The 12,308-nt window shown below is 50.5% G+C and overlaps 6 protein-coding genes across 6 annotated transcripts; 3 read left to right on the top strand and 3 right to left on the bottom strand.

The window, feature by feature from the left end:
- The first annotated feature begins 20 nt into the window (after positions 1 to 20).
- BJY04DRAFT_191899 (misato family protein) lies at positions 21 to 2,056 on the top strand. The gene is made up of 5 exons (XM_073711719.1): positions 21 to 302; positions 359 to 561; positions 642 to 1,080; positions 1,137 to 1,675; positions 1,742 to 2,056. The coding sequence occupies exons 1-5, from the start codon at positions 231 to 233 to the stop codon at positions 2,001 to 2,003; spliced, it is 1,515 nt and encodes a 504-aa protein (XP_073570016.1). The 5' UTR covers positions 21 to 230; the 3' UTR covers positions 2,004 to 2,056.
- Positions 2,057 to 2,594: 538 nt separating this feature from the next.
- Positions 2,595 to 5,791, top strand: BJY04DRAFT_228704 (Hsp70 family protein; the record flags this gene model as incomplete). Its single annotated transcript, XM_073718911.1, has 1 exon — positions 2,595 to 5,791. The coding sequence occupies one exon, from the start codon at positions 2,595 to 2,597 to the stop codon at positions 5,529 to 5,531; it is 2,937 nt and encodes a 978-aa protein (XP_073570015.1). The 3' UTR covers positions 5,532 to 5,791.
- A 16-nt stretch (positions 5,792 to 5,807) lies between these two features.
- Positions 5,808 to 7,014, bottom strand: BJY04DRAFT_191895 (uncharacterized protein). Its single transcript, XM_073711718.1, has one exon. It carries the CDS (start codon positions 6,876 to 6,878, stop codon positions 6,039 to 6,041), a length of 840 nt encoding a protein of 279 aa, XP_073570014.1. The 5' UTR covers positions 6,879 to 7,014; the 3' UTR covers positions 5,808 to 6,038.
- A 102-nt stretch (positions 7,015 to 7,116) lies between these two features.
- On the top strand, positions 7,117 to 7,815 carry BJY04DRAFT_81958 (uncharacterized protein). Its single transcript, XM_073721136.1, has one exon. It carries the CDS (start codon positions 7,205 to 7,207, stop codon positions 7,715 to 7,717), a length of 513 nt encoding a protein of 170 aa, XP_073570013.1. The 5' UTR covers positions 7,117 to 7,204; the 3' UTR covers positions 7,718 to 7,815.
- Positions 7,816 to 10,278, bottom strand: BJY04DRAFT_81957 (SDA1 family protein). Its single transcript, XM_073721135.1, has 2 exons — positions 9,853 to 10,278; positions 7,816 to 9,793 (listed from the first exon to the last, which is right to left on the bottom strand). The coding sequence occupies exons 1-2, from the start codon at positions 10,221 to 10,223 to the stop codon at positions 7,915 to 7,917; spliced, it is 2,250 nt and encodes a 749-aa protein (XP_073570012.1). The 5' UTR covers positions 10,224 to 10,278; the 3' UTR covers positions 7,816 to 7,914.
- Positions 10,279 to 10,454: 176 nt separating this feature from the next.
- Positions 10,455 to 11,743, bottom strand: BJY04DRAFT_191893 (40S ribosomal protein uS7). The gene is made up of 3 exons (XM_073711717.1): positions 11,518 to 11,743; positions 11,146 to 11,329; positions 10,455 to 11,084 (listed from the first exon to the last, which is right to left on the bottom strand). The coding sequence occupies exons 1-3, from the start codon at positions 11,661 to 11,663 to the stop codon at positions 10,767 to 10,769; spliced, it is 648 nt and encodes a 215-aa protein (XP_073570011.1). The 5' UTR covers positions 11,664 to 11,743; the 3' UTR covers positions 10,455 to 10,766.
- Positions 11,744 to 12,308: the final 565 nt, after the last annotated feature.

The raw sequence follows: 12,308 nt of genomic DNA, 5'->3' as shown, positions 1-12,308 counted from the left end.
TTTTGAGGGCGCTCGAATCTCGATAAGCTCCAAAGCATGTGATCGCCTCTGATTCTTTGGGGATTCTTATCGATATTATCCATATCCATACAATCTATGGTAGTGGGTTGTTCGAAGGTGTATGTATGTCAGTATTGGAGGCACAATCATCAATGGGCCCATGCTACGCCTCGGCTAGCATCTATATTCATTCCTTTATCTTGTGAAGCGTACAGTGAGTTCCAGCAAGCATGCACGAGATCTTAACCGTCCAACTGGGACAGCGGGCGAATTACCTGGCTACCCATTTTTGGAACATTCAGGTAAGTACACTAGACTCGCCTATGTACCTATCACACGCATTGCTAATCATACTTAGGAGTCATACTTCACATATGGTGGACAAGAAGAGTCCCCGGTAAACCACGACGTCCACTTCCGACCAGGTGTTGGCGCAGATGGAAGTGAAACATACACCCCCCGCACGCTGATATATGACCTGAAAGGGGCATTTGGCACCCTTCGCAAAAACAACGCACTGTATGAACTGAGTGAGGATTTAGCTCCCGGGCAAGGCCTTTGGTAAGCGCTCATGATCTTGGTGCTCCTGCGCTTGATTTTCCCTTCGATCAGAACAAGGCTTATTTTTTGGTGGAGTCCAGGGACGGTAAAGAGATACTACAAAAATTAGCCTCGATTCCGCAAAGCGATTATCAAAAGAGCCTCGACTCGGGAACAGCAGCGCCCCAGCTTTCCTCGGAAACTGTACGGTTCTGGTCTGACTATAACCGCGTCTTTTACCATCCCCGGTCAATAGTGCAGCTGAACGACTATGAACTAAATTCGAGTATCATGCCTTTTGAAGATTGGAGCCTTGGCGAGGATCTCTTCAACGATATCGATAAGGAACACGATCTGCTTGATAGAGACATCCGACCATTTGCCGAAGAATGTGATCAGCTACGTGCATTGCAGATATTCACATCCGCGGATGATGCTTGGGGCGGATTCGCAGCTAGGTACGTGGACCGACTGATCGACGAGTATGGTAAGAAGGCCGTCTTGGTCTGGGCGATTGAAGATGGTAAAAGGGCCCAACATGTGAGTAACCTTCGTGCCGTATTTCTGAAGGCAAAAGCTAAGGGCATTTTCAATAGGCTACGAAGCTTAAGCGTGAGATGAACAAGGCTCGTTCTCTTTACTCGATCTCGCCTCAAACAACGATGTATACGCCTATTTTAGACCCACCAAGTCGCCTTCCAAATACCCTACGGGTCAACAATTTCTCGGGATGGTATACGTCAGCATTGGTTAGCATGGCTATGGAAAGTGTGACTCTCCCGACCCGGCTGCGGCCTCATCATGATTTTGAGGCCTTGTTATCCGGCGATGATAGTCTTCGTCGAATATTTGAGCTACAGGCTTCAATTATCCCACCAAAGGAAGACCAGGGCCACGAAGGCTCCCAGTCAACACGGCCAGAGGTTCCTCGGCCAGGGTCTTCTAAAGCCAGAAGCAGATTTCATCTAGACTTTACCTACGATCTCCCGGATAGTGACAACTCGCACATCTTCAATCAGCTTCAGGTCTTACGCGGGGCCCAACCAGAGGAGGGGGAGAATGAAGAGCCAGTTGTAGAAGACTTGGGAATGGCCCGAAAGATGCGATTATACAATTCAGAACCAATGTTCCATAGGTGAGCAGAATGTGCTCGCCGTCCTCCCATAGTATTGCTTACTCACACATTCACCCTGAAATACAGGCTTCACACGCCACTACAGTACCCGATACTCGACAGCTTCCCTCACGACATGCTTACACTGCCGACTCCGGGAGACAAGATCAGCATTGTTGCAGCGTTGACAGCGTCGACTCGAACGGCTGACAGGATCAGGGGCCTAGAATCGGTGGCAGGTCGAGCATTTGCCGTGGATGAGCGTGAGAATCTTGTTAACGGACTGGGCGAGATCCGGGAATCCTATGAGACTGGATGGATGAGTGACTCGGACTTTGACGACAATTAGACACTGAAGCAATAAACAAAGAAATGTATCCTACTACCTAACTAGGTACTAACTAACTGTAACTAACCTAGGTAACTTGCTTTGTGCCTGCATTCTGCAGGGGACGATGGGCTCGATGGGGAGGTAAGTGACAAACAGTGCAAACACCAAACGTGTCCTCTTCAAGCTTCGAGCTGTCTTTTAAGGATGCAGCAGCAGCGACGAATTATTCGGGCTGTCGAACTCGGACTTCGTGCCAGGTGGCCAGTATCTTGATGAATCGTCTCACTACATAAGATTTACTTACTCCTATTTTGCTCACCATCTTTACTCCCGACTTTGTACAAACCACCTACAACAATCTGAATTGAACCAGCCAGCAGCTCATTGGTCCCACCAAACCCTCTTTAATACTACACACCTCTCCGATCGCTGCAGTTCGCAACTCCAACCTCTTCAACAACAGACCCGTCTCCCCTGGTGTGCTTACGATTACCGACTGCCTGAAAGGTATGAAATACCTTGGCTCCGCCTGAAAGTCTAGTTTACTCACGATCGTGAACTTACAGCAGTCGTATCATACTGAACATGGCTCCCGGCGGCCGACAAAGAATGAATAGCCTCCTCTCCCTCGCGGTCCTACCCTTCATACTTTTCTTTCTCAGCTTTCCCGCCCTTACGTCTGCCGCAGGCTCAGCAGTTCTTGGGATTGATGTCGGCACGGAATACCTCAAGGCGGCACTGGTCAAACCTGGAATTCCTCTGGAGATAGTACTCACAAAGGACTCGAAGCGCAAAGAATCGGCTGCAGTTGCATTCAAACCCACGAGACAGAGCGATGACCTATTTCCCGAGCGGTTCTATGGTGGCGATGCTCTTGCATTGTCTGCACGGTACCCCGACGATGTTTACCAGAATCTCAAAACGCTACTAGGTGTTCCTTTCTACGGCGGAAAGGGTGAGCTAGTCGAGTCGTACCATGAGCGCTATCCTGCATTGAGGTTAGAGTACGCTCCTGGGGGTCGAGACACTATCGGCCTGCGAAGCAATAGACTTGGTGAGGCGGAAAGGAAGGACGCTTTCCTAGTCGAGGAGCTTCTGGCGATGCAGTTGAAGCAGATCAAGGCCAACGCCGACGCACTCGCTGGCAAGGGATCCGATATAAGAGACGTGGTGATCACATATCCATCATTCTTCACGACTAATGAGAAGAGGAGTCTACAACTAGCGGCAGAACTGGCTGGCTTGAACGTTGAAAACTTCATCAGTGATGGCCTTGCCGTTGGGCTTAACTATGCGATGTCCCGCACGTTCCCTAGTGTCTCCGATGGAGAGAAGCCTGAGTACCACGTTGTTTACGACATGGGCGCTGGCTCTACTACTGCAAGCGTTCTTCGCTGCCAGAGCCGCAAAGTCAAGGACGTTGGGAAATTCAACAAGACTGTCCAGGAAGTCCAAGTCCTAGGAACGAGCTGGGACAGGACTCTTGGAGGCGACTCTCTGAATGATGTTCTTGTGGAAGATATGGTCTCGCATCTCCTTGAAGAAAAGAAATTGAAGGGTCGTGTCACAGTCGCAGATGTTCGCGCACATGCTAAGACTATGGCAAGGCTGTGGAAAGACGCTGAGAAGGCCCGACAGGTTCTCAGCGCCAACACCGAGACCATTGCTTCATTCGAAAGCCTCTACGAAGAAGACATCAACTTCAAATATCGAATCTCACGCTCTAGGTTTGAAGAACTTACGGAGCAGCATATCGCACGAGTCGGAAGGCCACTCGAGCAAGCTATCTTAGCTGCTGGGTTGGAGCTAAGCGACATTGATTCTGTGATTTTACATGGTGGCTCCATCCGTACCCCCTTCGTCCAGAAGCAGCTGGAAAAGGTCTGCGGGGGCTCAGAGAAGCTTAGGACGAATGTCAATGCGGATGAAGCAGCCGTTTTTGGAGCAGCTTTCAAAGGAGCCAGTCTCAGCCCTAGCTTCCGAGTTAAGGAAATTCGCGCCAGCGACGTGTCCGGCTACCCTGTTATCTTGAAATGGACCTCGGAGTCAAAGGGAAGACAACAGAAGCTTTTCGCGTCTACTTCCCAAGTCGGGCAAGAAAAACAAGTGACCGTAAAAAATCTGGAAGATTTCGAGATAAGCTTCTCCCAGCAGCTACCAACTGAGGGCGGCATTCGTGAAGTCCCTGTTCTTGGTGTTAAGACCCAAAATCTTACCGCCTCTGTTGACAAGCTGAAGGAAAGCTTCGGATGCTCAGCTGCCAACATTACTACCAAGCTCTCCGTCAGGCTTAGTCCCCTTAATGGCCTTCCCGAAGTCACGAGCGGTTCAGTGAGCTGCGAAGTAGAACCTTCAATGCTTGGCAGTGTTGTTGACGACGTCAAAGGATTTTTTGGCTTGGGCAAGAGGGATGATCAGGCGCCTCTTGGTGAAAATGGAGAACCGAACGAATCTGTAACACTGGAAGCCGAGGAGCCCCAGGCGTCAACGTCTGCTTCTGCTGATGATGCTGCAACTACCGACTCCATCAAAGAGACCAAGAAAGCTGTTTCCCAACCTCGGGTAGAGGCCATCCCTGTTAGCTTTACTAGCACTCCGCTTGGTCTCCTTACACCCTCTCCTGAAGAGCTTGTTCGCATCAGCAGCCGTCTCGCCGCGTTTGACGCCTCAGATCGTGATCGGATTCTCCGTGAAGAAGCCCTGAACGAATTGGAATCCTTCATTTACAGGAGTCGGGATCTGACAGAGGATGAAGACTTTGTCAAGACGCTGAAAGCCGATGACCTGGCCACTCTAGTGGAGAGGGTTTCTACCGCTAGCGACTGGATCTATGAGGATGGTGCGGATGCGAAAACTTCGGAACTTAAAGAGAGACTGAGGGCTCTCAAAGATATTGTTGAGCCCGCGTTGAAGCGCAAGCAAGAGAACTCATCGCGTCCTGAGCGGGTGCAATCTCTAAAGGAATCCTTGAAGAACGCGCAGATGGTCATTAGCGTTATGGAAAAGCAGATTCAGCAAGACGAAGAAATTTACTCTTCGAGTCTTGCCGGAGCCAGCATATCAACTGCGAGCGATTCAGAGACGTCAGACTCAGCGTCTCCCTCCGCATCCGCCAATGCGGACGATCTAGAAGGCGACGCTTACGCCTCTTCAACTTCAGAAACCTCATCAGCCACCACCCCAGTGCCTGTGGCCCTGAAGTACACGATCTTCCAGCCTTCAGACTTGACGGCTCTATCCGAAACCGTTGAATCCGCCACGTCGTGGTTCGAGGCCCGACTTGCCCTCCAGGAACAGCTAGGCGAAACAGACGAGCCCTCCTTGACCATTGCGGAGATCGACACCCACCTCAAGCGCCTCGAGCGCGCCATGAACCGCATCTACGAGAAGATGGGCGCGGCGGCAACCAAGAAGTCGTCCAACGATAAGTCCACGAAGAAGAACAACAAGAAGGACAACGGGGAGAAACCGAAGCAAGAGAAGGAGGATTCCACCAAGGAAACAGAAAAGGAGAAGCCTACATACAACAAGAAGGACGAGCTGTAAAGCACCCGCCAACACTATATTGAGGTGCAGTGCGGTGGATGAGACCAAGAGATTTTTAGCAAGACGGAATAAAACGGGCGTCTGGTGACTATTAGGGACCACTCTATACACTACAATGCTTGATACAATACTTATTGTGATGAAGACCTCGGAGATACAGGCGTCTTTGTGAAAATCGCTTTTAGGCTTTGCTCAATCCTTGCTTGTATACTAGTCAGGCTAGATAGAGTACATTATATTATGCATTATGATGATATATGTTTCAACAGGAGACACATTCGTTGATTGCTCCTCGCACACCTCCAACAATTTCGTAGAATATAGATACAGAAAGACGCACGGGGTATAATATGTACAAGCGCCTGATATGATATACAAACAATGAAACACGAGATAAAGAAGATAAAGAAATAGACAAGTGGTGGTCACGAGTCTCCTAATCACACTCTCCAATCAAACACCCAGAGATCCAACCCATCCTAAATAGAACCCACAAGAGATTCGGCTTTAGAGCCCACCCATCTGAATCTCGCCACCCATTTCAACCTCCTCGCGCCTTCGCAAGAATGCCGGTTCTTCAAAATCGTCTAGATCCATTGGGTTCCCGGGCACCTTCTGACCCTGTGCACCAAAGGCCCTCCGCCGTTGATGGTTAAGAGTTGGTGAGAGGATAATTCGACCGCTTTGTGGATTATGGGAATGAGAGAGTGCAAAGTTATATTCGGCCTCTGAGTCCGAGTCTCCAATAGAGTCTTCGTATGGATCGACAATCGAGTCTTGGTGGTTGCGTTTTCTTTGTGTGGTCGTGGTTGTGGCGGGGAGGGGGTCGAATTCGGTGTCGATGGATTCCTGGCTGCTGGGCGGAAGTGAGAAGACGTCCATGTCATCTGTGATCATTGTTTGGTGATTTTTGTAGTTGTCATGAAGGATGTTTGTTGTTGGGCGAAGGGGGGGTTGAGAAGTGATGTTGTATTCGTTTAATTTGCTCATTCCGCAGAAGGGGGCGAGTTCTGAGCGAGTTGAGGGTATAGAGTATGTTTGACTTGATGACTTGGCGCTGCTTTTAGCCATCTCAGGGAAGGTGCTGGGTTCTAGCTTTGCGTGATATGTTTTGTACCCCTCTGCAACGGACTTGCGCACGCGCATGCCGACGGAGAGGAGCGAGGCCTGGATTCTACCGGGGAGTACAGGGTGTGGGGAGTTTGTCGCAGCGGAGTAGTGGTTGTAGGACAAGTGAGAGGGAGACGAAGCGTCATTAGCGTCAGAGGCAGGTGTGAAGAAGGTTGTGATGGGTGGTTGGAAGCGTCGGCGTTTGGAGGCAAGGTCGACTTTGGTTGCGGGGGACATTTTTGAGTTTCTCCGGGATAATGCGCGATCTAGGTGGTAGTGGGCACTGGGCAGTTGGCAGCGAGGGGTGTGCGGCAAGGTCAAGTCCGTCTGGGGTATAGAACGAGATGCAGGAGAAAGTGTGGGTGTAGAAGACTGAGAGTGTGGCAGAGAAGCGGAAAGAAAGAAAGAAAGAATGAATGATGAGGCTGGGGGATCCATTTGACGCGACATGACGCGGGACGCGCAGCGCCAAGACATCAATATATCCTTTTTAGGCCGATCGTTGCTTTCACTTAATCGTCACACTACCCTACTCCACTACTACCACTCCTACTCCGTACAGCATGGACATATCCCAGGTATCAGCCAACCTCTCCTCATCCCCGCGAGCATTTCCCAATTGCTGTCTGTCCATTTCCACTACCCTTCTTGCCCACCTCCACGCCCTCCTCCCCAAACTCCCATCATTCACCCTCTCAATCGGCAGCGGCTCCGGTCTTTTGGAAGCCCTAGTTACGACTCGCCATCTCGATGTCTTAATTGAAGGTGTGGAGGTTAACTCGTCTGTGAATATATACCTTGCAGAGCAGGCTATGAATTCTGTGAGCGGAACATGGGACCTCCTTCCTCGTGCTGCTGAAGCAAAGGCGTGGATGTTTGTTTACCCACGGGAACCCAAACTAGTCACTAAATATATTGAGAGGTATGGTGATGGACTTGGAATGATTATATGGCTCGGCCCGAGGGCAGACTGGGCTGATTATGAGGGTTGCTTTGGCGGATTTCACGTAGGGCTTCCTGAGAACGTGGGGGTGGCCGATTTTGAAATGTTGGCTGTTATCAAGAAGATTTCGTGAGAATGTCAACCTCAATATTATAATTAAAACAATATCTGCAAGAGAGAAAGGAAAACATGGCGCCCTGGGTGAGCGAATATAAGAGTGCTAGGAGTTGGATGTTCATCAAGAATATATAATATCCTAATGTGCCGGTAAAGGCAAGTCTACTAGTGTCGTAAAACGCCATACAACTTCATAATTCACCTTGAACGCGTCTATCCGATGTTTCCTCTCTTTCCACCACGCTTCGCTCGGTCCTGGTGAGCCCGCAAGACAGCCCGCGTTTCTACCAGACTCCTCTTGCCCTTCGACTTCGCCTTGCCCAGCGTCATAAGGAAGTTCTTCTTGCGTGCCTTTTCCTTGTTAGTGGTACTCTTTCCCTGTGATTCCTTCTTCTCCTTCCGCTTGGCAGTGACACTCTTATGCTCAGAGCGATCGGTCTTGCCTTCCCTCGCGTGGGCGATTCGCTCCTCGCGCGTCTTCTTCCCAGCGGAGAGCGCAGCGAGACCTTCAATCTCAGCTGCAGTGAGAGGGTCCTCCTTATGACGGCTTTCAGAGGTCTGACCACGGCGCTTAGGGCCTGGGACAAGGGCGTTGATTGCAGCCTGTTGGCGAAGCTCTTGCAGTTTGGCGAGATCTGCTGGGGTAAGGATGCGGGTGGTTGCTAGACTTGGTTTCTTTGGGTCTGGCTTGCTTTCTGCCGTAGGAGCTTCCGATCCTTCTGCATTTTCTTTGCTTTGTTTAGCCTTTTTAGCAGGACGAGAGCCGTCCTCATCGTCCGAATCGCTAAAGTCAATCTCAGCATCGCTCTGAACGTCAATCCACCCGCCCGAGTCGTCGCTGTCTTCATCATCCTCGACATTCCAGGCATCCCAATCGTTTTCATCCTCCTCACACTCATCCTCATCCTCTTCGTCAGAAGCAAGCCCCTTTTCAGCCCTCCGTTTCTTGCGCTCCTCTTCCTTCCACTGCTCAAGGAGTTCCAGACCTTCAATCCCACCGGCTTCCTGATCGGCGAAACGCTTCTCTCTCTTCTCGCCATGCTGGATGCTGATGGATGCGTCTTTGCCACGGTCCCTCCTCTTGAGCATCTCAGGGTTGATCTCTCGATAGAGACTGAGCAGACCGCGAGCTCCCATAACCACACCCTTGTCTTTACTCTTGCGATACATGACTAGATCTTGTAGTAGAGTTTCATTCATTGCGAGCGGCTGGCGAGCACAGATTTCTCTGATAGCATTTAGACCGGCCGTGGCAACCTCAGAGGCCGAGGCCTCGGAGACGAACTCATTGGCAATCTTGAGCACCAGGGGCTCAAGGTCATCGGGAGGGACGAGGTCATGTGATGCTTGTGCGAGAGATGCAAGGAATGTGGTAACGGAAGGTTGACGGGGTGTAAGGTATTTCTGAAAGTAGGAGTAGAGGTGCATGATGTGAAGCTTGTGTAGACCAACAAGACGAGTCACGAGCTGCAACACCATTAGCTTCTGTTCGAGGTTCAACTTTGACTTTGAGCTCTGAAGATGTTTTGAGAAAAGAGACTCAGCGAATCCTTGCGGGTCGTGAAGGAGATGTAAGGCAGAGAAATTCAAAGGGTGAGGCTGGTTCTTTTTGCGCTCTCGTCTTTGCACAGTTGCCTTGGCCCTCTCAACAGCGCGAGCCTTCTTCTTGGTTTTCTTGTTGATTCCAACTTGGTGCTTTACTCGGCCAATATCAACGGCTTCTTCGTCGCTGCTTTCCTCTTCCATCTCCTCTCGCTCCTTGTCTCCACCGAGGAAGAAGCGCACCCCCCCAACAATCACCTTCTCATTCTCTGCCAGAGCAGCTTCCTTCATGACTTCGACGGCTTTAGCATCGGTCCAGATCTGCCTCTTCCACAGTTCGCGTGTAAGCTTGATAGCCCAAAGTCCCTTTGACGAGGTGCGATCGGAGGTAACTAGGTTAAACAAGACAGTTTGCATGGTCCGGTTGAGCTTATGATTTGTCGTCTTTGCATTAGAAGAACGGAGGTCCATCAAAATCTTCTGAAAAATGAGCGCACGCAACGTCTTGCTCGGGGTCGAAATCAAAATCGGGAACAGAGTCTGGAGTAGTCTATCACCACCCGACATTAGCAATGCCCATAGCCTTGGGGTGTGGCAGTAAGCACTCACGTCGCAGAATCAAGCAACTCCTTCTTCCTCAAAAGCACAAGACTCCCAACAATCTTCTCCCGCAACTCCGGCTCCAGCAGCGAATGATGCTGGGTCAACATCTCAATAAGCTGCGGGCCAAAATCCTTCGTGATCTCGGGGTAACAATCGGCGACATGCGCAATGAAATCGATTAGCTCACGGAGCGAGATGATTCCTGTGTCCGTGGCAGACGAGGGTGCCGCCATGAAAATTTCCCGGTGGCTCTCATATTGGTAGTGCTGGGCGCGGAAATCCTCAATGTACGATTTGGGGTCTCGGCGGATTTTGTGTTGCAAATTGGGCAGGTCAGCTTCAACCTTTTCCAAGGCGCCTAACTTTCTCTTTACCATTTTGTGAATTATAGAGGGTGAGGGAGCAGTGTGGTGAGGAGAAACTGAAAGGGTTGTTGCGCTAAGGTGAAACTTTTTTTTTCTTTGCGTCCGGGGCCGCAATCGATAAGATGGCGGTGGCTCGGGGCTGGGCTAGACCACCTAGACACCACCTGGATATTAATGCTGAATTAGGTAGACTACATTGAAGGCACTTGTTATTCAGCAATCATTGCTTTTAATGTAGTTAAGCAGCGATACATCTTTCCATGTCGACTGCACTGACCACAGCTGTAACCTACACATGTTGGCAGAAAAGGGAATAGATTTTTCATTTAACAGAGATCGACTCAAAGTCTAGGTGATCGTGATCGCATCCACACTACTGGAAAAGAAACCGTCCGATTCTCTCATATTTTTGGTTCTCGCTCCTTTCTGTGACTGTGTGAAGGTATATACAGTCGTGCAGATGTATGCGAATCGACTGAGTCCCAGAAACTCCCCGTCCACTCCAGTATACATGAAACAGGACCATAAACGGAGAATACGCCCAACAAAACCACTTTACCGGTTGCTCTTGGCCACACGCTCGAGCTCGTCCTTCTTCTTGATGGCGTAGGAGTTGGAGCTACCCTTGGCGGCGTTAATCAGCTCCTCAGCAAGGCACTCAGCAATGCTCTTGATGTTGCGGAAAGAGGCCTCACGGGCACCGATGGTCAGGAGAGCAATGGACTGGTTGACACGGCGGAGGGGAGAGACATCGACGGCCTGGCGACGGACGGTACCAGCGGAACCGATACGGGTGCTGTCTTCGCGGGGACCGCAGTTGACGATGGCATCGACGGCGACCTGGAGGGGGTTCTGGTCGGTCATGATGTGGATCTGAAAATTTCGTGTTAGTCTGCACCGCCATCCTGTAATCATCGTCTCATGTTGTACATACAATCTCGAAAGCGTGAGCGACGATGCGGACAGCCATGAGCTTCTTTCCGTTGTTGCGGCCGTTCATCATGATGGAGTTGGTGAGACGCTCAACGATGGGGCACTGCGACTTGCGGAAGCGCTTGGCGGCATAGCGGCCAGCAGTGTGAGGGAGGTAGACGGGAGAGCGGATCTGAATGTAGTCGCTATTCGCATATCAAGTCAGCGCGTGTTCACCCTTGGTTTGTGTGATTCCCAAGTCGATATTCCTCCGTGATTCGGTCGCCCTTGCTCGCATTCCGATCGACTTTTCCACCACATCCCAACGCCAATCGACCGTATTTTCGACCGCTGACAACCACTGTGCATCGCAAGAAATAGGAGAGAGACCTACGTCAAGGAGATATCCCTGATCTCAACATCCTCGTAGCTCCACTTGTTGAAGAGCTTGACGGTACCCTGCTCAGCGAGAGCATCCTTGGGGAGGGTGTTGAAGGCCCCAGCGGGGAGCTCGACCTCGACTTCGCCGTGTTCAGACATGTTGGCTCCGTGTGCACCTGGTGTCGAGGGACGGATTCGTGAGGGTGTCGGACGGTGTCGTGGTTGAACCTCGAGATAGCAGTCAGTCAATTGAAATGTTTCTAAGGCACTGGAAAATGGGTGCGCTTCGCTTAGCACTGTGGGTGGGGTTAGGGCAGGCTCTGAGCCAGTTACATCTCTAATATCATGTGACTTGCTCATTAAAGGACTGGGCGGGTCTAGTCTATTTAAGGCTAGTGCGGGTTCCAGCTGGAGGAGTGACAACATCTCATCTGTGCTCTCATCTAGATTGCAGTAGTATACCTCAGTATACCTCACCATATTTACCCACCTCTCTTCATTGAACCATATCACCATGATTAGTGTCGATGTCACCTTATTCCGTTAAGGTCCCTCATACTTCACAGTCCCCAAAAATGCTTTGCAGTATGCACTATTAATAAAGTTGAATATGAGACGCTGGCTATGCTCGAGGAACAGAGAGTATGGTACGAGAGTGCTACTGTTCTGACCACCTACCTTGTCGCCTTCTGATACTGTGAAGAACAGGCTGCCGTAGGTCTATTGTCATGCTGAATTGCGCAAGGACGGTCTCTATTTTTGAGGACTTTAATGAATATCTTCTGGCGGCAGCACCACCGCGAA

This window comes from Aspergillus karnatakaensis (assembly GCF_047715665.1).
Source record: "Aspergillus karnatakaensis strain CBS 102800 unplaced genomic scaffold BJY04scaffold_32, whole genome shotgun sequence".
Taxonomy (NCBI): Eukaryota; Fungi; Ascomycota; class Eurotiomycetes; order Eurotiales; family Aspergillaceae; genus Aspergillus; species Aspergillus karnatakaensis.
Note: the sequence above shows the minus strand (reverse complement) of the source record. Positions and strands in the feature narration are given on the sequence as shown.

What these genes read in the sequence shown, in the direction of transcription:
- BJY04DRAFT_81957 (XM_073721135.1), bottom strand. Translation starts at nt 10,223, where the DNA reads ATGGTAAAGAGAAAGTTAGGCGCCTTGGAAAAGGTTGAAGCTGACCTG. An exon ending in GAGTTGCTTGATTCTGCGAC is followed by an intron (nt 9,794 to 9,852) that starts GTGAGTGCTTAC and finishes GGGTGGTGATAG; the next exon opens with ACTACTCCAGACTCTGTTCC.
- BJY04DRAFT_191893 (XM_073711717.1), bottom strand. Translation starts at nt 11,663, where the DNA reads ATGTCTGAACACGGCGAAGTCGAGGTCGAGCTCCCCGCTGGGGCCTTC. An exon ending in ATCAGGGATATCTCCTTGAC is followed by an intron (nt 11,330 to 11,517) that starts GTAGGTCTCTCT and finishes ATATGCGAATAG; the next exon opens with CGACTACATTCAGATCCGCT. An exon ending in TCGCTCACGCTTTCGAGATT is followed by an intron (nt 11,085 to 11,145) that starts GTATGTACAACA and finishes CGAAATTTTCAG; the next exon opens with ATCCACATCATGACCGACCA.
- BJY04DRAFT_191895 (XM_073711718.1), bottom strand. Translation starts at nt 6,878, where the DNA reads ATGTCCCCCGCAACCAAAGTCGACCTTGCCTCCAAACGCCGACGCTTC.
- BJY04DRAFT_81958 (XM_073721136.1), top strand. Translation starts at nt 7,205, where the DNA reads ATGGACATATCCCAGGTATCAGCCAACCTCTCCTCATCCCCGCGAGCA.
- BJY04DRAFT_191899 (XM_073711719.1), top strand. Translation starts at nt 231, where the DNA reads ATGCACGAGATCTTAACCGTCCAACTGGGACAGCGGGCGAATTACCTG. An exon ending in CCCATTTTTGGAACATTCAG is followed by an intron (nt 303 to 358) that starts GTAAGTACACTA and finishes AATCATACTTAG; the next exon opens with GAGTCATACTTCACATATGG. An exon ending in ATGGTAAAAGGGCCCAACAT is followed by an intron (nt 1,081 to 1,136) that starts GTGAGTAACCTT and finishes CATTTTCAATAG; the next exon opens with GCTACGAAGCTTAAGCGTGA.